This window comes from Pseudophryne corroboree, chromosome 3, assembly GCF_028390025.1.
Source record: "Pseudophryne corroboree isolate aPseCor3 chromosome 3, aPseCor3.hap2, whole genome shotgun sequence".
Lineage (NCBI taxonomy): Eukaryota > Metazoa > Chordata > Amphibia > Anura > Myobatrachidae > Pseudophryne > Pseudophryne corroboree.
The window spans coordinates 696,418,205-696,442,824 of record NC_086446.1 but is presented as its reverse complement, the minus strand read 5'-3'; the positions used below and the strand labels follow the sequence as shown (position 1 = coordinate 696,442,824).

The following is a 24,620-nucleotide window of genomic DNA, read 5'->3' as shown; positions in this document are numbered from 1 at the left end:
AAATTCTACAAGTTTGATACCCTGGCTGATGAGGACCTCATGTTTGCTCAATCGGTGCTGCAGAGTCATCCGCACTCTCCCGCCCGGTCTGGAGCTTTGGTATAATCCCCATGGTCCTTATGGAGTCCCCAGCATCCTCTAGGACGTAAAAGAAAATAAGATTTTAAACCTACCGCTAAATCTTTTTCTCCTAGTCCGTAGAGGATGCTGGGCGCCCGTCCCAGTGCGGACATATTTCTGCAAGGCTTGTATATAGTTATTGCTTACATAAGGGTTATGTTACAGTTACGATCAGTCTTTGGCTGATGCTGTTTTGTTCATACGGTTAACTGGTTGCGTATATTCCATGTTATACGGTGTGGATGGTGTGGGCTGGTATTAATCTTGCCCTTAGATTAACAAAAATCCTTTCCTTGTACTGTCCGTCTCCTCTGGGCACAGTTTCTCTAACTGAGGTCTGGAGGAGGGGCATAGAGGGAGGAGCCAGTGCATACCCATCTAAAGTTCTTTATAGTGCCCATGTCTCCTGCGGAGCCCGTCTATACCCCATGGTCCTTACGGAGTCCCCAGCATCCTCTACAAACTAGGAGAAAAAGATTAACCGGTAGGTTTAAAATCTTATTATTTTTTGTGTGCAAAGGTTCCTTCTTAGGGTGTGTACACACGATGAGATCCTTGCTATGCCCGATTTTCACTTGCGATTTCCCTTGAACTCCCTGGAGCCCAGATTTTGACTAACTTTTCTTGCGATATGGACTATGTGTGCTTACGATTTTGGCTTATGTGAGATTTTGGCTTATGTGTGAGATGTCATTTACATGTGAGATGAACTAGATAGTACACCGATCTAGCAAGGATTGACTTGCCTGCACAGTCTGTCTTTTCTTGCGATACCGACCTGGCGGAACCGCGCATCGGGATCCAATCGAGATCAAAAGGGGACTTTTACCTTGCGATCTGAACTGACTTTTCTTGCAATTTTGATTGTATAGTCAAAATCGAAAGAAAAGCTCTCACAGTGTGTACACACCCTTACATCTGCATATGCTTTCCTCTCTACAGCCCTGACACTCACTGTTAGTCATCACCACATTGTACGGCAGACCAAGCTGGTCTCATGATTCATAGTTCTTCCTTCTCTACTTCTGTACAGTAGAAGTTAGAATCAGACAACCACTAATTGTTAATAAAGCTATCACACACATGGCCATACTATACTGTATGTTGTGCAGCAAGGTCCAGACTTGCAGACTTTTGTTCATAGCGCAGAATCCACAAGCTCGGGCCGCAAGGAAGCGAGTTGTGGTGCTGTTGGCAGCGTTTCCATACAATGGCAACTTTCCCTCCTTGTGTCTTAGTAAAATGACCACTCTGTGATGTGCATACGAGAAAATCCAATCTGCAGCATCCAATAACGATGTCAAAGCTTAGGCTTTGCCAGAGGACACCTTATCCACCAAAGTAACTTATAGGATAAATGCTGCGTAGTTCAGAAGTGAATATAGGACATTTTCAGAGACAAACATATTAAGGCATAAAACGTTTGCACTTGTAAGTGCGACCGGAAATTCCAGCAAATCAGTAACTACATTGACAAAATGCATCTGAGCTGTCCTGTGGTACTGGAGAGGACAAGCTGGGAGAATTATCCATACCAGGCTTGTCATATGTCATTTTAATTTAACCTAGATGTACGTGACAGATATTTTTAGGTTATAAAGTGTTTTATATTACAGCTCTCTGCCCCTCGTTCCTTCCCAGAAAATATAAATATATGTGTGTTGCAAAGGTTATGTTGCGTTAGATATCAAATAGAATATCGTATTTCTTAAACATAGAATAGACACAGTGCACACACAAATATTAAAGCAGACAAGACAGGCGTAATCAAATTTGCAGACAGAAACAAGGTTTGATGGTCATACCGATCCCACGTATCTTTCCCAGTTTTACAAATTATCGCCACCTGATCGTTTTGGAACCTAGACATTAAGGGAAGACACAGCTTACACTCATAGACTGGAGAGAGATTGAGCACATTATACCGAAGCAAGATGAGGAAGCAATAGCGACAGAGCGGCTCACAACTATTCACATCAGTGGTTTCTAATGTAAGTCATCAGGAAGATTTTTAGAAATGATTAAGTGATGCCTGTAGATCTCCTTTTATCTTTATTTTTGTTTTTAAATACGGATATTTTGTATTCTAGTAGAATGAAAGCCATTCTACTTTTAGTTACAAAACAACCCCATACACACAAACACATTTGTAAATGTAAAAATAAATCATGTAAATGTAAGAGTTTAGGACACAACATGTACTATAAAGAAAAGGAAGAAGTGTTTTTATCTTATTCGCGATGCCTCAAATTATGGTGCCACCACCATATTAAAAATTTACTCATAAGACTGAATTTTTAAACATTTTACATTTTGTGAGTTATGTTGAAAGATGTTGAGTTACTGAGGAACAGGGTTACTGAGAGACACACAGGGGGTCATTCCGGCCCGTTCGTACGCAGCGGTTCTTCACTGCGGTGAGAAAGGGTCGGAACTGCGCATGAGCTGTGAGCGCAATGCGCTTGCGCGTCGTTGCCCATCACCGGCTGTCGCTGGGCAGCGGCTACAACAAAGAAGAAAGTGATCGCTAGCGTGATCGCAAGAAGATTGACAGCGGGGAGGCGTTCCTGGGCGTCTACTCACCATTTTCTGGGCGTGGAGATCCGAAAGCAGGCGTGTCCAGGCGTTTGGAGGGCGGATGTCTGACTTCAAACCCGGGACCTTCGTCACTGGATCCGTCGCACAGGGTAAGTAGGTCCGACCCTGGTCTTGTTTTGCAGGAATCCGTTTTAGCATAGCAGGTCTGCTCAAGCAATCACAGCCTTGCTATGGTAAATTACACTCCCCAATAGGCGGCGTCAAGTTGATCGCACGAGCAGCAAAAAGTTGCTACGTGCGATCAACTCGGAATGACCACCACAGTGCGAATTATTCTTAAGATGAAATAGCTTAATGATACTCTATGCGGGTTCTGAAAATCTATCTGAAATATTGCAAAATCCAAGATTTGTGACACGTGACTGAGATAGTGACGCTTTTGCTTTCTGATGGGTCAGCATACACAATGCACAAAATTATAAAAAAAATATTATATACAAATTATCTTCAGGCTATGTTTAAGGTGCATATGAAAACAAATTATTATTAGATTATTAACAACAGTTTCTTATATAGTGCACTATGTTCCATTACGCTTTACAATTGGAACAACAGTAATAGAACAAAACTGGGTAATAATAACAGACAGACCTAGAGGTAGGAAGGCCCTGCTCGCAAGCTTATACTCTATAGGGAAATAAGCATTGATACACCAGGATAGGAGTTATCTATTGCATAATTGTCCACCAGATTTTTAAAGGTTCTTGGTAGGCTGTATGATATGTACGTACGTACATATTTGTGTTTAGACACGGGTCCCATCCCCAAGATTTCTCATATGGTATGCCAATATTCCAAAATACTTCTAGTCCCAAGCATTTTGGATATGGGAGACTCAACCTGTATATGACTGTAGTGAAACTGTACCAATGCCTCAGACAGGCAGATCAAGTAACGGGCCACCCGCATCTGGAGGGAGCGGTCAGCAGCTGGTGAACCTGCAGGTCTGGCTGCTCTTGAGCTGCAGAATCTCCGTGGTTGTGATTTGTCAGCAAACAGGTCCCGCGACACCTGGAACCTCTCTGTCACAGGCTCCAGGGTGAAGGTCCAGGAAAGAGAGGAGAGCATAGAAAACATGGCCGGCCCGGGGATCATCTAGCAGTCCGCCCCTGTCAGCGCTGTCCAACATCTGCCTCACTGACAGGGGCGTGCCTCGATGTGGGTTGAAGGCGCGACCCCATCAATGAGGCATATGTACAGGTGCCGTTTCTCCTTATTTTTTCAATGGGATTTTAGTGCCCAAGGCTTGGCCCCGCCCCCTGCACGCCCCTCGGCTTTACACACTTTATTATAGAGCTGCCTCCCATCTAGATGTGGCTGCAATTTTTACGCAATTATGATTAGAATACTACAAAGCAGATATTTACGATACTTTATATGTATTATAAATATCTTCCGTGTATACACGTCCGTTAGGAGGTGACTCATGGGCTGAATCTCCAGGACTAAACCATGTTTTCTGCTAAGGGAAAACCTGCAGCACTCTCAGATCTGGAAACACACCTGGTGGGAAAATGCCTCCCTTCCACCACAGATAATTACCAATGTGTTCCAATATTCTGAAAATAAAATGTGATTATTGAATGATTTTTAGATATTTTATTTAATTGATTTTAATCCTATTCAGTCAATTTCCCTAGTGCTATTTTCCACAATCTAAAAAGTCATAGAACTTCTCACAAGCTGCTGGTTTATGTTATTAGGTAGTAGTACTACTGTATGAAAGCATAATCACAAATGCAGCATAAGAGTCTATTTTCTCAGTCACATCCCTCGGGAATTTATTTATGAAATCATGTAATACTTCCCCTTAAAAAAAAATAAAAAATAAAAAATACCCCCCCAAAAAACCTAAATGTGTTTTGGGTGAGAAACCAAGCATAGAGAACAGGAAACAGATAACATGATGATCACTCTGTCCTTCCTGTTGCTCATTCTATGACATAACTCTCCAACTCTTTACACGTAAACAAAGGCATATCTTTCTGGTATGTCTATGAGAAAAGGATCCTAGCAGAGAGATAATTCGGGTCTATTCATAAAGCAATGAAGAGTTGAGAAGTTGCCCATGGCAACCAATCAGCTTTTATGTATACTTTTATAGAATGCATTTTATAAATGTTACCTCAACACTGGTTGCCATAGGCAACTTCTCCACTGGATCACTTCTCCACTCTTTTCACTGCTTCATGAATAGACACACCCCCCCCCCCCCCCACCCCCCCCCCCCCCAAGTACCAACCAATGGGAACAAATGACAATTGACCGTTTGCTCCAAAATGCCGGAAAACTGACAAAAACAATTGTTCAGACAAATTGGTTAAATAAAATGGATTTTTACAAATTTGTCTGATTTACCATTCAGGTCTGTTTTTCAGTGTTTGGGAGCAAATGGTCAATTGCCATTTGCTCCTATACATTACCAGATTTTCATTCCAACCAACCAGATTGGACAAAAAAAATCTACGTGTATGACCAGTCTAACTACTCAATTTATGTAAAATGAGGACCCAGATTTAAAAGCCACCTATTGTCTGCACATGTTGGAACGGTGTTGGTATTAATATCTTGGCGCATAGAATCCAGAGATGGTCAGAATGCAGACAGCGGTATCCCGAAATTCAAAATCCAGACAGATTAACCGTAACAATCCCCTCCCACAGCCAAACCCTAACCCAGCCATTCCCTCCCACAGCCTAACTCTAACCCAGCCCTCCCCTCTCGCAGCCTAACCCTAACCCAAATCCTCGCAGGCTAACCCTCCACCTAGTGCCTAACTAACTACAGTACTTCCCATTATGATCTGGACCATCGGATTGTTGCTGCAAGCATTCTGAAAATAGGGATCCTGAGTTCCAGAATATTAACTACATCCAGGGGTTAAAGTGATCCAGAACGGGGCGGAACCGCGTTCCGTCAGTTCCACTTGAAGACGGAACGCAGTTCCGCCTCCTCCAGCTCACCTAACCTGATGTGTGCCGGCGCCGCAGGGAGATGCCGGGCGCCCGCTGTTATCAGCGGCGCCCAGCTCTCCCCGCACAGTGGAAGCCCGGCGGCAGGAGCTCAGTACTGAGCTCGTGCTTCCGGCTCTAGTGTGCGCTATGAGAGAGTGAGGTCATGACGTGTCTCTCATAGTGCAGGGAGCCGGACGCCGGGAGGATCACAGCGGTCAGACGCGGGAGCGGGGCTTGGTTAGTATGGTGTTTTTTTATTTTAAGGCACATCTGCTGGGGGCAAGCTACAGGGGCAAACTACAAGGGGTAAACTACTGGGGGCAAACTACAGGGGGGCATTACTACTTGGGGCATAACTACAGGGGCTAAACTACTGGGGGCATTACTATTTGGGGACTAAACTACAGAGGGGCATAACTACAGGGGGGCTAAACTACAAGGGGGCAAACTACAGAGGGCATTACTACTGGAGGCATTACTACTGGGGGCACGCTACATGGGGCTAACTACAGGGGTGCATTACTGCTGGGGCCATAACTACAGAGGTATTATTACTGGGGCATAACTACAGGGGTATTACTACTGGGGCAAACTACAGGGGAAATTACAGCGGGGCTAAAGTACAAGGGGGCATTGCTACTTGGGGCAAGCTACATGGGGCATTACTACAAGTGCGCATTACTACAAGGGCACGCATTACTACAGGGGGCGCATTACTACAGGGGGCTAAACTACGGGGGGGCATAACTCAGGGACGTGCAGTCAGGGGAGGCAGGGGAGGCAGTGCCTCCCCTGTCCCTAATCATTCAAATTACAAAGAAGATACGTTATGACACAGGTTCTGTGTCATATGTATCTGTTATTCTTTATATTATTTAAAGCATGTAAAAAAAAAAAGTTTTAAACATGTTCGGAGGCACCGTTTTCGATGCCTCCTGCTGTCAATATAAAAGGTCCGGAAATGGGGGGCGGGGCCAAACACCGGGCAGTAGAAGCGGCAGTAGAAGCCCATTAAAAAAAGCCACATAAGCGGCACCCATAGAAGTGCCTCTGTGACAGGGGCGTGCTTTCAGCTCATACGAAAGCACGCCCCTGTCACTAACACTGATGTGATTGGGCAGTGGGCGGGGCCGAACTGGCTGCCCGGCACCAAACCACTCCCCATTCTTGGGCTGGCAGATACGAGTAACACACACCCCTGCCCCCGATCTTATACCAGCAGCGGCCAATAATCGCCCCCCCTCCCTGCTGGATTGTACAGCCGATTATATGCAGGGCGCTGCAGCGGAGATCCTGCCCCCCCACCGAGAGCCGCCCGCCGCCGACTTTCTCAGACAGCGCCAGTGTTCAGGGCCGCGGACTCTGGGGCACTGGCAGCGGGCAGCGTTGCTGCCATCGCTGCGCTGCCCGCTGCCAGTGCCCCAGAGTCCGCGGTAATGTGGCCACCTACTGCTGTAGTGTTCGGGTTCCGGACAGGAGGGGGAGGAGGAGCCGCGTTCTCAGCTCCTCCCCCCAGAGTCAGTAATACAGCCTGTGTGGATGTGAATTGGCAAGCCGGAGGGGGAGGAGGGGCCTCTCTCTTAGCTCCTCTCCCATTCTCCCCCATGCTGCCAGTTTGGGACTCCACAGCTAGAGGTGGGAGAAGGGGTCAATACTTCTCCATGTCCCCTGACATGATCATGTCCATGAGAGGGAATCAATGTGCAGCAGCAGCATGATTGTCCACGCCACAGTAGCAGGTAGGAAAAACAAACGAGTTGTAAAGGTGGCAAGTGCTGTTCAGCATCTCTTTGTCAGTCCGTTGGCCCCCCACTCTATCTATCTCCCCCTCAGCTCCCACTCTCTCTTTATATCTATCTCCCCCTCAGCTCCCACTCTCTCTATCTCCCCCTCAGCTCCCACTCTCTCTTTATATCTATCTCCCCCTCAGCTCCCACTCTCTCTTTCTATCTCCCCCTCAGCCCCCACTCTCTCTATCTATCTCCCCCTCAGCTCCCACTCTCTCTATCTCCCCCTCAGCTCCCACTCTCTCTTTATATCTATCTCCCCCTCAGCTCCCACTCTCTCTTTCTATCTCCCCCTCAGCCCCCACTCTCTCTATCTATCTCCCCCTCAGCTCCCACTCTCTCTATCTCCCCCTCAGCTCCCACTCTCTCTTTATATCTATCTCCCCCTCAGCTCCCACTCTCTCTTTCTATCTCCCCCTCAGCTCCCACTCTATCTTTATATCTATCTCCCCCTCAGCTCCCACTCTCTCTTTCTATCTATCTCCCCCTCAGCTCCCACTCTATCTATCTCCCCCTCAGCTCCCACTCTCTCTTTCTATCTCCCCCTCAGCTCCCACTCTCTCTATCTATCTCCCCCTCAGCTCCCACTCTCTTTCTATCTATCTCCCCCTCACCTCCCACTCACTCTATCTATCTCCCCCTCAGCTCCCACTCTCTCTTTATATCTATCTCCCCCTCAGCTCCCACTCTCTCTATCCATCTCCCCCTCAGCTCCCACTCTCTCTTTATATCTATCTCCCCCTCAGCTCCCACTCTCTCTTTCTATCTCCCCCTCAGCCCCCACTCTCTCTATCTCCCCCTCAGCTCCCACTCTCTCTTTATATCTATCTCCCCTTCAGCTCCCACTCACTCTATCTATCTCCCGCTCAGCTCCCACTCTCTCTTTATATCTATCTCCCCCTCATCTCCCCCTCAGCTCCCACTCTCTCTTTATATCTATCTCCCCCTCAGCTCCCACTCTCTCTTTATATCTATCTCCCCCTCAGCTCCCACTCTCTCTTTCTATCTCCCCCTCAGCCCCCACTCTCTCTATCTCCCCCTCAGCTCCCACTCTCTCTTTATATCTATCTCCCCCTCAGCTCCCACTCTCTCTATCTCCCCCTCAGCTCCCACTCTCTCTTTCTATCTATCTCCCCCGCAGCTCCCACTCTCTCTTTCTATCTATCTCCCCCTCAGCTCCCACTCTCTCTTTCTATCTCCCCCTCAGCTCCCACTCTCTCTTTCTATCTATCTCCCCCTCAGCTCCCACTCTCTCTTTCTATCTATCTCCCCCTCAGCTCCCACTCTATCTTTATATCTATCTCCCCCTCAGCTCCCACTCTATCTATCTCCCCCTCAGCTCCCACTCTCTCTTTCTATCTATCTCCCCCGCAGCTCCCACTCTCTCTTTCTATCTATCTCCCCCTCAGCTCCCACTCTCTCTTTCTATCTCCCCCTCAGCTCCCACTCTCTCTTTATATCTATCTCCCCCTCAGCTCCCACTCTCTCTTTCTATCTCCCCCTCAGCTCCCACTCTATCTTTATATCTATCTCCCCCTCAGCTCCCACTCTCTCTTTCTATCTATCTCCCCCTCAGCTCCCACTCTCTCTATCTATCTCCCCCTCAGCTCCCACTCTCTCTCTTTCTATCTCCCCCTCAGCTCCCACTCTATCTATCTCCCCCTCAGCTCCCACTCTCTTTCTATCTATCTCCCCCTCACCTCCCACTCTCTCTTTATATCTATCTCCCCCTCAGCTCCCACTCTCTCTTTCTATCTCCCCCTCAGCTCCCACTCTCTCTTTATATCTATCTCCCCCTCAGCTCCCACTCTCTCTTTATATCTATCTCCCCCTCAGCTCCCACTCACTCTATCTATCTCCCCCTCAGCTCCCACTCTCTCTTTATATCTATCTCCCCCTCAGCTCCCACTCTCTCTATCTATCTCCCCCTCAGCTCCCACTCTCTCTTTCTATCTATCTCCCCCGCAGCTCCCACTCTCTCTTTCTATCTATCTCCCCCTCAGCTCCCACTCTCTCTATCTATCTCCCCCTCAGCTCCCACTCTCTCTTTCTATCTCCCCCTCAGCTCCCACTCTCTCTATCTATCTATCTCCCCCTCAGCTCCCACTCTCTTTCTATCTATCTCCCCCTCACCTCCCACTCTATCTCCCCCTCAGCTCCCACTCTATCTATCTCCCCCTCAGCTCCCACTCTCTCTTTCTATCTATCTCCCCCTCAGCTCCCACTCTCTCTATCTATCTCCCCCTCAGCTCCCACTCTCTCTTTATATCTATCTCCCCCTCAGCTCCCACTCTCTCTTTCTATCTCCCCCTCAGCTCCCACTCTATCTTTCTATCTATCTCCCCCTCAGCTCCCACTCTCTCTTTCTATCTATCTCCCCCTCAGCTCCCACTCTCTCTATCTATCTCCCCCTCAGCTCCCACTCTCTCTATCTATCTATCTCCCCCTCAGCTCCCACTCTCTTTCTATCTATCTCCCCCTCAGCTCCCACTCTCTCTTTATATCTATCTCCCCCTCAGCTCCCACTCTCTCTTTATATCTATCTCCCCCTCAGCTCCCACTCACTCTATCTATCTCCCCCTCAGCTCCCACTCTCTCTTTATATCTATCTCCCCCTCAGCTCCCACTCTCTCTATCTATCTCCCCCTCAGCTCCCACTCTCTCTTTCTATCTATCTCCCCCGCAGCTCCCACTCTCTCTTTCTATCTATCTCCCCCTCAGCTCCCACTCTCTCTATCTATCTCCCCCTCAGCTCCCACTCTCTCTTTCTATCTCCCCCTCAGCTCCCACTCTCTCTATCTATCTATCTCCCCCTCAGCTCCCACTCTCTTTCTATCTATCTCCCCCTCACCTCCCACTCTATCTCCCCCTCAGCTCCCACTCTATCTATCTCCCCCTCAGCTCCCACTCTCTCTTTCTATCTATCTCCCCCTCAGCTCCCACTCTCTCTATCTATCTCCCCCTCAGCTCCCACTCTCTCTTTATATCTATCTCCCCCTCAGCTCCCACTCTCTCTTTCTATCTCCCCCTCAGCTCCCACTCTCTCTATCTATCTCCCCCTCAGCTCCCACTCTCTCTATCTATCTATCTCCCCCTCAGCTCCCACTCTCTTTCTATCTATCTCCCCCTCAGCTCCCACTCTCTCTATCTCCCCCTCAGCTCCCACTCTCTCTTTCTATCTATCTCCCCCTCAGCTCCCACTCTCTCTATCTATCTCCCCCTCAGCTACCACTCTCTTTCTATCTATCTCCCCCTCAGCTCCCACTCTCTCTTTCTATCTCCCCCTCAGCTCCCACTCTCTCTTTATATCTATCTCCCCCTCAGCTCCCACTCTCTCTTTATATCTATCTCCCCCTCAGCTCCCACTCTCTCTTTCTATCTCCCCCTCAGCTCCCACTCTCTCTTTATATCTATCTCCCCCTCAGCTCCCACTCTCTCTTTATATCTATCTCCCCCTCAGCTCCCACTCACTCTATCTATCTCCCCCTCAGCTCCCACTCTCTCTTTATATCTATCTCCCCCTCAGCTCCCATTCTCTCTTTCTATCTCCCCCTCAGCTCCCACTCTCTCTTTATATCTATCTCCCCCTCAGCTCCCACTCTCTCTTTCTATCTCCCCCTCAGCTCCCACTCTCTCTTTCTATCTATCTCCCCCTCAGCTCCCACTCTCTCTTTATATCTATCTCCCCCTCAGCTCCCACTCTCTCTTTCTATCTCCCCCTCAGCTCCCACTCTCTCTTTCTATCTCCCCCTCAGCTCCCACTCTCTCTATCTATCTATCTCCCCCTCAGCTCCCACTCTCTTTCTATCTATCTCCCCCTCACCTCCCACTCTATCTCCCCCTCAGCTCCCACTCTATCTATCTCCCCCTCAGCTCCCACTCTCTCTTTCTATCTATCTCCCCCTCAGCTCCCACTCTCTCTATCTATCTCCCCCTCAGCTACCACTCTCTTTCTATCTATCTCCCCCTCAGCTCCCACTCTCTCTTTCTATCTATCTCCCCCTCAGCTCCCACTCTCTCTTTCTATCTATCTCCCCCTCAGCTCCCACTCTCTCTTTCTATCTATCTCCCCCTCAGCTCCCACTCTCTCTTTCTATCTATCTCCCCCTCAGCTCCCACTCTCTCTTTCTATCTATCTCCCCCTCAGCTCCCACTCTCTCTTTATATCTATCTCCCCCTCAGCTCCCACTCTCTCTTTCTATCTATCTCCCCCTCAGCTCCCACTCTCTCTTGCCTCTCCCCCCCCCCCTCTCTCTTGTTTACTCTCTCTTCCTCGGCCCCCCCTATCTCCCTATCCACCCCCTCTCTCTCTCTCTATTCTGCCCCCCTCCATCTCCCACATCACTGTCTCTCCCTCTTGCCTTATTCCCCCATTTGTAACTGCTTGTAGTACCTTTTCCTTGCATTAACTAGTTCTGATTTGGGTATTGTATGAGTTGCCGGCGGCCGGTTCCCTGGTGGCCAGCATACCGGCGCCGGGGTCCCGACCGCCAGCTTAGCGACAGCGGGACAAGCCCCTCTTTTCTCCCAAGAGGGAGGAAAGGTGTCGGTATGCTGGTTGTCGGGATTCCGGCACCGGTATACTGTGCACCGGGATCCCAACAACCGGTATACTGAATACCACCCTTCTGATTTTTACTTACATACTGGCTTATTGCTATATTTGGTGGTCTCCCCCTATTCCTCCTCCCTCTCTCTTTCATCTCTCCAGTCACCCCCTATTCCTCCTCTCTGCCATCTCCCTCTGTTCCTCTCTCACTCCCATCTCCTCCACATTTCTCCTCTCTCCTGTTTCCCCGATACTTCTCCTCTTTACCGTATACCCCTATTCCTCCTCTCTCTCTCTGCAATCTCCTCTATTCCTTCTCTCTCTCTCTCTCTCATCTCCCTCTATTCCTTCACTCGCTCCCATCTCCCTCTATTCCTTCTCTCTCTTCCTTCTCCCCCTATTCCTTCTCTGTATTCCTTCTTCCACTATTCCTCTCTCGCTGCCTGCCGTCTCTCCCATTCCTCCCCTCTCCCTCTATGTTGTCTCCCCTCTATTCCTCCCCTCTCTCTCCAGTCTCCCCCTATTCCTCCTCTCCAATCTCCCTCTATTCCTCCTCTCTCCAATCTCCCTCTATTCCTCCTCTCTCCAATCTCCCTCTATTCCTCCTCTCTCCAATCTCCCTCTATTCCTTCTCTCTCCAATCTCCCTCTATTCCTCCTCTCTCCAATCTCCCTCTATTCCTTCTCTCTTCCTTCTCCCTCTATTCCTTCTCTCTCCAATCTCCCTCTATTCCTTCTCTCTTCCTTCTCCCTCTATTCCTTCTCTCTCCAATCTCCCTCTATTCCTTCTCTCTTCCTTCTCCCTCTAATCCTTTTCTCTCTCCAATCTCCCTCTATTCCTTCTCTCTTCCTTCTCCCTCTATTCCTTCTCTCTTCCTTCTCCCTCTATTCCTTCTCTCTCCAATCTCCCTCTATTCCTTCTCTCTTCCTTCTCCCTCTATTCCTTCTCTCTCCAATCTCCCTCTATTCCTTCTCTCTTCCTTCTCCCTCTATTCCTTCTGTCTCCAATCTCCCTCTATTCCTTCTCTCTCCAATCTCCCCCTATTCCTTCTCTCTTCCTTCTCCCCCTATTCCTCTCTCTCTTCCTTCTCCCCCTATTTCTCCTCTCTCTCCTGTCTCCCCGTTCCTCACATCTCGATACTTCTCCTCTCTCTTCCATCTCCCCATATTCCTCCTCTCTCTTTCCCATAAATGTATAAAAATTGTCAATATATTAGCCTGTCTGCTCATCACAAGTTTGATGAGCAGGCAGGCTGCGGGCATTGGCGGTGGCTTTGCCAGTAGCGGGCATTGGATCAGCGGCTGTAGGAGTCATCGGCGGCACTCAAAGGACATTATGGCTGCAGTGCCTCACCAGCCACTGACCTCACCGCACGCCACTGGCATAACTGCAGGGGCTAAACTACTGGAGGCTAAACTACGGGGGGGCATAACTGCAGGGGCTAAACTACTGGGGGGGCTAAACTACGGGGGGGGGCATAACTGCAGGGGCTAAACTACTGGGGGGGCATAACTACTGGGGGGCATAACTGCAGGGGCTAAACTACAGGGGCATTACCGCTGGGGGCAAAAACTACATGTGGCAAACTACATGAGGGCTAAACTACTGGGGGCATTACCACTGGGAGGCTAAACTAAAGTGGGGGTAAACTACTGGGGTCATAACTGCAGGGGCATTACTACTGGGGCTAAACTACAGGGGGCTAAACGACTGGGGGCATTACTACAGGCAACATTACTACTGGGGGCAATACTACACAGGGCCATTACCATTAAGGGCATTACTAATGGGGGCACTACTAATGAGGCACTTCATAAGGGGCATCACTACTGGGGACATAAGGGGCACTACTACTGGGGGCATTGCATAAGGGGCACCACTACTATGGGCTCTATATAAGTGGCACTACCAGTACAGTGGACATTGCATAAGGAGCAATACTACTGTGGTCATTGTAAAAGGGGCGCTACTGCTGTAGGCATTGTGTATTAAGGGGTGCTACTACTGTGGGCATTATTACTATTGTGTGACTACGCCCCTTTCAAGTTTAGACCACACCCATTTTTTGGGGCGCGCGTGCAATACTTTTATTGCATGGGCGCCGGGGGAGGGGGAGTTCCACCACCTCTCTAGGACCACTTTAAGCACTGACTACATCCCAGTGGAAACCACCATTGTATGTGTGTTGAAACAGAATTTAACTTCATTACAGTAGTTCCCCTTAATGATAAGCAATGGTTCCTAATTTATTTATTAACTTGAATGTGTGGCAGAAACTTGGCATTTACACTGGCTGCAATTTGCAGGCATAACATGATGCCAGGCCTGGAACACATGTAAAGCTGGGTGCATGATGAGCCTGTCTGACACTGCCTTTAGCAAGTTTTATCCCAGAAAATACAATTTAAAAAAATTTAAATACGTTTTCATATAGCAAAGATATCCAGTCATTCGATTATTATTTATTTTTTATAACAAAATTGGAGTAGGGCGATTCGAGCCTGAGGCTAATGATTGAGCAGAATCAGCTTGGTGATCAGGAGAGTTATGGTAGACTTACCATTGTTAACTCTCTTTCGGCGAGGAACATTGGGTTCCACAGGGACTCATCGGGTTGTAGAGTGGATCTGGATCCAGAGGCACCAAGAAGCAAAGCGTTAGCTGTCCCAGGATGCATAGGGGCCTCCACGCACTGTGAGCTCAGTTTTGATAACCAGTCCAATGCAGGAGTAGGCAAGAGAGAAGGCACGTTAGTCACATAAGAACACACTCTCACGATAGGTGAAGGTACCAGTGGCTAATGCCATACATTACAAACCCAAAGAAGCTAGGTGCGTCAGGGTGGGCGTCCTGTGAAACCCAATGTACCTCTCCGAAAGATTGTTAACAATGGTAAGTTATACCATAACTCTCCTTTTCTGTAGCAGGTTACATTGGTTTCCACAGGGAAACAATCGGGGGATGTCCTAAAGCAGTTCCTCAAGGGAGGGGATGCGCCTTAGCAGATGTGAGGATCCGGCCTCCAAAGGAAGCATCCTGGGAGGCGAAGGTATCAAAAGGCATAGAACCTAAGAAACATGTTCACAGAGGACCACGTATCCACCTTGCACAATTGTTCTGTGGATGCGCCACGGCGAGCCGCCCAAGAATATCCAACAGACCGGGTAGAATGGGACTTAATTGCAGCAGGAGCTGGAAGTCCAGCCTGTGCATAAGCATGTGCAATCACCATTCTAATCTATCTGCCAAGGTTTGCTTATTCACAGGCCAGCCACGTTAGTGGAATCTAAACAGGACAAATAGAGGCAGTCCTGTCCACATAGACACGTAGAGCCCTAACCACATCTAAAGACTGTTCTTTAGCCGAGAAGTCTGAAGAGATAAAGGCAGGTATCACAATCTCTTGGTTAAGGTGAAAAGATGACACCACCTTTGGCAAGTAACCGGGCCTGGTTCAGAGAACCGCCCTGTCATGGTGGAAAATCAGAAAGGGCGAATGACAGGACAAAGTGCCTAAGTCTGAGACCCTTCTTGCGGAGGCAATAGCCAGCAAGAATAGGACCTTGGCTGTGAGCCATTTGAGGTCCACCAATTCAAGAGTTTCAAAAGGAGACTCTTGAAGGGCTTTCAATACAATAAACAGGTCCCATGGAGCCACTGGAGTGACATAGGGAGGCTGAATACGTAGAACACCCTGAGTGAATGTATGAACATCAGGTATAGAGGCAATCTTGCGCTAAAACCATACAGACAGGGCAAAATAGTGAACCTTGAGGAAGGCCAGACGCAGATCTAAGTCTAAGTCTCTTTGTAGAAAGAACAGAATTCAGGACGTTCTGAATCCATAAGAATCATAATTCTTATCAGCTCTACACCGCTCCCCATCCCCGCAGACTGGTGTCCGTTGTCAGTAGGACCCAGTTGGGGATCCAGAAGGGATGGCTCCTGCTTAATTGCTGGTCCTGGATCCACTAGGACAGCGACAGATGAACCTCTGGAGTCAAAGAGACCATTTGGTATCTTATCATATGAGGTAGGCCGTCCCACATGGAGAGGATCAACTGTTGCAGAGGACGAGTGTGAAATTGAGCGTACTCTACCATGTCGAAGGAGGATACCATCAGGCCAAGTACTTGCATCGCCGAGTGTATCGACACTCTAGGGCGATGAAGGAAGCGCCTTATCCTGTCCTGAAATTTGCTCTGAGCTGGGACCAGCGAGGACTTTTTCCAATTTATTAGCCACCCATGGGCTTGCAGGAAAGTCACCGGCAGTTGTAGATGACTGAGGAGGACTTTGTGTGAACTTGCCAGAATCAGTAAGCCGTCCAGGTACCGGAGGATTCTGATTCCCTGGTGACGGAGGTGGGCCGTCATAACGGCCATGACCTTGGTGAAGATCCGAGGAGCCGTAGCTAGTCCAAATGGCAGAGCCTGGAATTGGTAATGAAGGTCGCCAGTAGCAAACCGCAGGAACTGCTGATGCGAGATGGCAGTAGGAATATGCAGATATGCATACTGTATATCCAGGGATACCATATAGTCTCTGGGTTCCATAGCCAGCACTATTGAGCGCAGTGTTTCCATATGAAACTTGGACACTCTCACAAACTTGTTCAAAGATTTGAGGTTGAGAATAGACCGGTAGGACCCATTGGGTTTTGCGACCAGAAACAGGATTGAATAATAACCTCTGCCCCCTCTGGGGGTGAGCAACCGGCACAACCACTCCCGTACGCAGGAGGGAATTTACAACCGTTTGTAGAGCCTGCGCTTTTAACAGCTCCAACAGGAGAGAAGTTGTGCAGAACTGGTGAGGGGGGTGTCTCTTGAATGCAGGAGGCAGATTTAGACCTAATGGGGCCCTAAGCAAGACACTGATTTGGGGCACCCCTTCCTCATATAATCCATAGCACTATATGCTGTCATCACCATCCCTGGCTGTGCCTGCTGTGTATGTGCCACCTTCCCTTGCACATCAATGAGCTGGCAGCAGCCGCAGTGGGAGCAGATTCTACAGCCTCCTCTCAAGCAGCGTGGGGACCTATTCTGCTCATCTCCATCCTCTGCCATAGCAGCAGATGTCCCAGTAGTAGCCCTGCTGCTGGTGGCAGAGGCTTGAGACAAGCAGTATCGTCCCCGACTAAAAGCACCTGCAGGGATAGATCTGTACTTTTCTTTTAGGGGGAGCTGGCAGTGGACATTCCCTTACTGTGAGAGGTTTGTGTTGCAGTTTCAGAGAGAAAAAGGCACCGAAGGGGGCGAACAACAAAGTATAGACACAATTGACAGGTGCAAGACGAGAGGTGTGAGCCGTTTAAGAAGAGAGAGAGAGTAACAAAAGTGGAGAGAGAGAGAGGAGAGAGAGGAGAGAGAGAGAGGCAGATAGGAAGAGAGGGCAGAGATGAGAAAGAGAATCAGAGGGAGATAAGCAGAGAGGAGAGAGGGGCGCAGAGAGGAGAGAGAAGCAGGGGGAGAGAGGGGCAGAGATGAGAAAGAGAATCAGAGGGAGATAGGCAGAGAGGAGAGAAAAGCAGGGGGAGAGGGGAGCAGAGAGGAGAGAGAAGCAGGGGGAGAGGGGGGGGGAAATGTGAGAGAGAATCAGAGGGAGATAGGCAGAGAGGAGAGAGAAGCAGGGGGAGAGGGGAACAGAGAGGAGAGAGAAGCAGGGGGAGAGGGGGGGAAGAGATGAGAAAGAGAATCAGAGGTAGATAGGCAGAGAGGAGAGAGAAGCAGGGGGAGAGGGGGGCAGAGAGGAGAGAGAAGCAAGGGGAGAGGGGGGCAGAGATGAGAAAGAGAATCAGAGGGAGATAGGCAGAGAGGAGAGAGAAGCAGGGGGAGAGGGGAGCAGAGAGGAGAGAGAAGCAGGGGGAGAGGGGGGAAGAGATGAGAAAGAGAATCAGAGGGAGATAGGCAGAGAGGAGAGAGAAGCAGGGGGAGAGGGGGGCAGAGAGGAGAGAGAAGCAAGGGGAGAGGGGGGGCAGAGATGAGAAAGAGAATCAGAGGGAGATAGGCAGAGAGGAGAGAGAAGCAGGGGGAGAGAGGGGCAGAGAGGAGAGAGAAGCAGGGGGAGAGGGGGGCAGAGAGGAGAGAGAAGCAGGGGGAGAGAGGGGCAGAGAGGAGAGAGAAGCAGGGGGAGAGGGGGGCAGAGAGGAGAGAGAAGCAGGGGGAGAGGGGGGCAGAGAGGAGAGAGAAGCAGGGGGAGAGGGGGGCAGAGAGGAGAGAGAAGCAGGGGGAGAGGGGGGCAGAGAGGAGAGAGAATCAGAGGGAGATAGGCAGAGAGGAGAGAGAAGCAGGGGGAGAGGGGGGCAGAGAGGAGAGAGAAGCAGGGGGAGAGGGGGGCAGAGAGGAGAGAGAAGCAGGGGGAGAGGGGGGCAGAGAGGAGAAAGAAGCAGGGGGAGAGGGGGGAAGAGATGAGAAAGAATCAGAGGGAGATAGGCAGAGAGGAGAGAGAAGCAGGGGGAGAGGGGGCAGAGAGGAGAGAGAAGCAGGGGGAGAGGGGGGCAGAGAGGAGAGAGAAGCAGGGGGAGAGGGGAGCAGAGAGAAGCAGAGGGGGAGAAAGGCAGAGAGGAGAGAGAAGCAGAGGGGGAGAAAGGCAGAGGAGATTGTGTAAAATTAACTTAAATTTATTTTAAATTGACATCAACAATAACACTACCGTGGGGTTTCTGTCGGCACTCTGAAGTAGGAGTGTTACTCATTGATTTATCTGTATTGAAGACAGGAATCGGGTCAGTCTCAGAGGCATATAAAGTAGGTGTACCATGAGAAAAGATGGGGGGGGGGAAAAAAAAAAAAGAGAAGAGGACGTCGACAGAGGTAATGGCAGGATTTGAAAAAAGGGGGTGTGGGGTTTGGGAGGAATTAAATTGTGGGCGAAGGGAGTGAGCTGCTGTTGCAGCGGAATTTAAATGTCAACAGGAGCCCGATTTATACCCTTTACCTGACAGATTCGCACCTCTCTTTGCTTAAAAGTGCATGTTACCCTATGGCCTTAAAATGCGCTAACTTGGCTGGGCGAATACGTTCACCCACAATTGAATTACCCACTGAAGTAATCAATCTATGTATACACATATAGGTGGTGACCTCTCACCACAATGTTATACACCTCACTTAAAAAGGGGGTGGGGGGGGGGGGGGGGGAGAAATATTATATATTTATTAAGAATTTATTCCAGAATTCCCTATTCATTTTAGTGCTCTCCTCATATACGCACCCATATATATGCCCATCACACATGGAAACCTGTTTACTGCAGACTGCACCTCCCCCAACACACAAACTAAAACAGCAGATTACACACACACTGCAGACTGCCCCCCCATACACAATACAATTGGATTGCACACTACCCATCACCCCTCCCCCCCCCCCCACACACACTCTAGAACTGCAGACTACCCCAACACACACACACACACACACACACACACACACACACACACACACACACACACACACTTACTGCTCTTACTTCTAGACATATACTCAGAATGCAGACTGTCTCTCCCCTCATAGACACACAACGTCCGACTTGAATTGCAGGGTGACTCACCACACTGACACACTGCAGGGATGAGACTGGAGCCGCGGCAATGGGATGGGAGGAGCTGCTGCAACTAAGCTGCACAGCAGCTCCCCCTTCATCATTTTTTAATTCAGTGCACACTGCACAGTGAGCTCTGGCTGATGATCAGAGTTCTCTGAGGAGCTGCCGCAATGCGCGGTAACTCCGATTCATATTGCCTCTGTTTACTTTTTTTTAATCAATCAGGTCAGGTGGGGCTTCTGTGCCATATGGTGTATAGTTCATACATACACAGGTCGCACAGCAGGATGTGCAGACTGTGTCTGTGCAGTGTAACTATAGGAAGTACTCGGAAATCAGACACCCGTCCCCTCACCCTCGGCACTCCTGATCACCATCTCCCTGTGAGAGTGTGGAGATGGTGATCTTTAGGAAAGAGACCTGTGATCTGTACAAAAACACCTGCACTACTTACTGGATGGCTCGGGGCATGGTGCAGCTGAGCTTAGAGTAGCGAGCCAATGCCTGTTTGGGAATAGGGAATTTCTTCCCTGGATTAGATCAGGGTTTCCGTCTGATGTCCACTAGATGATCAAAATGGGGTAAAACAGTTTAACCACCTTCTGATGTTTAAACTTAGTTTTCTTTGCCACAGTAGTGGAATCCTCCTCATATGTGATTTGCAGGATATGCTTAAGAGCAACTACTAGGGCAGGAACATCTATCAATAAGGGAGAGTTCTTGTCATTAACACAGGACATCAGAGAACTTTGTAGACTGAGGAGGAAGCAGCATGCTTAGAGGGACCAGGGGCACGAGAGTGACCCGAGGTAGATTTGTGTCTAACCAGGGACTGGTTTAGTTGTTGAAGTTGGTTAGACAAATTTTTCGCCCAAGGTGGATTAACCATGGGCACACACCGCCCCATGGGGCGCAAGGCGCTCCACTAGAGTACCCAGCAGGGTAGTGAATGCTGCCTATGGAGGCTCTTAAGTGCAGAGGCTGCAGACTGACTGGGAGGTGCATGGCATGCAGTACAGAGACCCTAATGCAATTATTCCCCCTCTGATAAATCCACGGAGCATGCTCTGCATGATGCAGGAGCTTCCGCAGATTTGCTGCCCTTTTTGTTAGACATTGCACAATGTAAACAATTGGACTTACGCAGTACGATTAAATAGCCAAACAAATAGCGTTAGTTGAGAAAAGGTATACATTGCAGAGTCTATTGTACGAGTATTCTGATATATCCTCCGGTCTGAGACCGCGCTGTGATATATATTGTAACAAGTGACCTTCCACCAGACAAGACGCTGACACAGTTGTAAGGAAAAGCAGTAAGTTTACTTTCACAGCACAGTAAACAGGTCTTTATCACAGCAGGTTTACCAGATATCTTAACCAGGCACCGGTCCACAAACCGCATATAACAAATACAATAACCTGTGGCATAAAACGACAACACAGGAGTAATATACTTGTATAGGTATATAGATAAACTCTGTGCACAACTATATTGTTTGACCGAAACGCACCTAGCCCAGGGTACAGAATATAGATACAGGCACACAGTCACAAGCAATGCAGAAATTATATCACAATAATGCTGCACTGGACATATATATTTTTTTATTTATTTTGTGGCAGTCCAGTCCAGATGCTACCCCAGGGTTTTGAAGGACAGGACACAATAGTTCGGGTGCCCCAGGCCAAAATGACTTGGCTTTAGGACTGGACCAAGAGGAAGCCCCAGGGGGGGTGTTGGGTACATTCAGGTCATACTTGCCTACATTTCTTTTCTCCTCTTCGGGAGATACCCAGAGAGGAGAAGCAGGTGGGCGGCGACGGGACCGAGCCAATGTCATCATTAGGCACCGCCCACTGCATGAGAAAATACTGCAACCGTTCGTTATTTGTGTAGGGGCGGAGCTTCAATGGCGTAATTTGCATAAAATAGCGTCATTATGCCCCGCCCCTCCGCCAGGTCCACAATTTTGCCCAATTCAGGAGGGGTGCCCACTCTTCTGGGGCTGCGGGGGACTACCCGAGAAACAGGGTGTCTCCCGCAGAATAGGTAAGAGAGTAGTAGTAGGGAGAGTAGGTAAGTATGATTCAGGTTGTCTCTTTAATATTGTGTCAAAAGATTATCTGGCAGTTGGAAATTATATTATTGATTGCTGTTGATACACAGAAATACCCTGCAATTTCATACATGAGATCCCATCCATGCACATCTGGTCCAGGTGTTGGAGCAAGTGCTCCAGCAATCAAGCATACCTGTGCCACACTTTTATAAAGCTCGTTGGGGCAAGGGCTCAGGGCTCCCGATGCCAACAAGTGGCCAGGCGATAGAGGGCGGGCTAGTGGGTTAGAGACCGGGAGCCTGAGATTTGTGTATATGCTGCTTGTGGACCGGTGCCTGGTTAAGATATCTGGTAAACCTGCTGTGATAAAGACCTGCTTACTGTGCTGTGAAAGTAAACTGACTGCTTTTCCCTACAACTGTGTCAGCGTCTTGTCTAGTGGAAGGTCACTTGTTACAATATATATCACAGCGCGGTCTCAGACTGGAGGATATAGCAGAATACTTGTACAATATACTCTGCAATGTATACCTTTTCTCAACTAACGCTATTTCTAAGACATGTAGGATACTCAAGTGAATGTAAAGACACAGTGCTGTACACAGGCGGCTTTACATGGGAGACCTTGCCCAGCAATCCCGTAGACCTGCTGCTGCTATGCTGTTAAGAAGGCGCCCAGAGTCTCTGTGAGGGAAAGTGAGGCAGCTCCAGGGCTGGAAATCTGCAGCAGATGGCGCCCTGGGCCGGGGGAGGGGCTACAGGTCAAGCGCCGCCTCCCCTACGCTGGTCTTCCACCCCAGGTACTATTGAGACCCATTAAACTGGTGTTAATACACCTGACCTGTGCTCCAATTACTTGGTGGTCTAGTGTGGTCGCTGCCCAGTGACCGTGTCCACGCCAGTGCCGCGGTCGTCTCCTAAGACCGCTGTTTAATGGCAGGTCCCACTTAGGAGACCCTCTTACCTTCTCCCCGTAGCAGCCACGCAATCCAGGAGAGCAGTCTGTGACCGTGCCTAAGTCGAGACGCCTCCGCCACAGGTACCCGGGAACCAGGCTAACGGGAGTGTGTGGTGCCGCTTGGGAGGTGATGGAGCTGAAACACTGAATTTCACACGGACATACAGTGCTGCCAGCTCAAATAGCAAAGAATTTCTGTCAGATGAAAAGCTTTCAGGGTTGCACAGCGAGGCCCCCCTGTTCAGTGACATGGTGCTGCAGGCACCAACTCAAAACTGAGCTCCGTGCCTAAAGGTGGGTTTATAGAGGAGGCCCCTATGCATCCTGGGACATCTAAAGCTTTGCCTGTTGGTGCCTCAGGATCCAGATCCAGCTCTATGTTTCCCTGTGGAAACCAAAGTAACCTGCTCCAGAAAATATGCTATAGCTGCAGGAGGAGTCTTGTGGAAACAGACGCCTCCTGCCGGCTTCTGTGATCAGCTGCTGCTTCCAAGGACACAAAGGATCATCTGTGTGAACTTCTGAGTTGCTCAGAATAACTGGGAAAACCCGCACATCTCTACTATTCAGCTACAAAACACAGGCTAAACACTCTTAAACCCATAAATAAAAGGTATAGGGAAGGCTGAAGAGAGTCGCCAAAACACAATATTAACTCAAGGTCAGAAAATCCTATTTAAACTGGTTCCGGAAGATAACTGGCAAAAGATAATCTACAGTATTTTATTTGTTCATTACCAGTTGTTTATATAGCGCACACATTCCACAGCGATTTACATGGAATAGTCATTCTCAACAGTCCCTGCCCCAGTGGAGCTTACAGTCTATTCTAGGCCTAGCCAACCTGTGGCTCTCCAGCTGTTGTGAAACTACAAGTCCCAGCATGCCCCGACACAGTTTTGTTATTAGATAATGCCAAAAATGTGGCAGGGCATGCTGGGATGTGTAGATGTACAACAGCTGGAGAGCCATTGTCCTGGTATTCCTTACATGGAGACACGCACACACTAAAATCATTTTTTGGGGGAAACAACCAGTTATCCTATCATTATGTCTTGTTTCCTCCTACAGGAAGCAGTCAGGATCCCAGCTGTCGGGAATCCGGCAGTCACAATACCGACGCCAGGATCCCAGACACCAGTCTAAATGCCAACACCGGCATCCAGAAAGGGAGCAAGATCCCGGGCCGGAATCCCGAAAACCGGGATCCTGAACGATGACACACCGCACCACTGCAGAGGTAAGCCACAGGGGGGAGAAGGTTAGGTTTAGGCTGCGTCCTGGGGGGTTAGGGTTAGACACCTCTGGGTTAAGGTTAGGCTACGGGGTGGGAGGGTTAGGTTCAGGCTGCGTGAAGGGGGGGGGGGGGGGTTAGGTTTAGGCACCTCCGGAGGGTGGTTAGGGTTAGGCACAAAGGGGGGAGGTTGGGGTTAAGCTGTAGCCAGGGAGGGTTAGGGGGCTGGGGAGAGGGTAGAACACCCTTAACTCACCTCTGTCGGTCTTTCTAAGGGGATGTAGTTATGTGACAGATGGTAATATAACCTCCCCCTGCATCCCATGCACTGAAAAGACAAACAGTCGGCATGCCGACTAGAAGGGACTATTCCCACTCGTGGGTGTCCACGACACCCAGAGAGTGGGAATAGAACCTTTGGCGAGCGCAGCTTCGTTGCACTTGCCCCCACCGCCGGCATTCTGCAGCCTGGATCCCGGTGTTGGGATGCTGACCACCGGGATGCCGGCCATACGGCCCCAACCCCTTTCTAAGTTCGGTATCCCAGCGTCTGTATTTCCACCGTCGGGATACCACATGACAGTATCTCATACTGATCCCCTTCTGCACCTCCAGAGCACCAGCACCAGAGGATATTCATGCAAACATGGGGAGAACATACAACCGCCACACAGATTAGTCATGCCTGTAAATTGACCTGATGACCTCATTGCGGTAAGGCAGTAATTTGTGAATTGTATGCTTTTAAATGTAACGTCTCACACAGTGGCAAATGCAGGATTTCTAGAGGGGGGGGGGGGTTTCC

The 24,620-nt window shown here is 49.2% G+C and overlaps 1 protein-coding gene and 1 long non-coding RNA gene across 6 annotated transcripts in view; one reads left to right on the top strand and one right to left on the bottom strand.

The window, feature by feature from the left end:
• Positions 1-24,620, bottom strand: part of BLNK (B cell linker) — a 438,756-nt gene that overhangs the window by 60,075 nt on the left and 354,061 nt on the right. For 3 of the 5 annotated variants that reach the window (XM_063962019.1, XM_063962024.1, XM_063962022.1), the window contains one exon: positions 1,926-1,982. The exons of the other annotated variants lie outside the window; for them this stretch is intronic. In XM_063962019.1, coding sequence (XP_063818089.1) covers positions 1,926-1,982 — 57 coding nt within the window. The remainder of the gene's footprint in view (positions 1-1,925; positions 1,983-24,620) is intronic. 5 annotated transcript variants of the gene reach the window in all.
• Positions 1,990-24,620, top strand: part of LOC135056621 (uncharacterized) — a 274,060-nt gene continuing 251,429 nt past the window's right edge. Inside the window, exon 1 of the long non-coding RNA XR_010244033.1 lies at positions 1,990-2,111. This is a non-coding gene — a long non-coding RNA (uncharacterized LOC135056621). The remainder of the gene's footprint in view (positions 2,112-24,620) is intronic.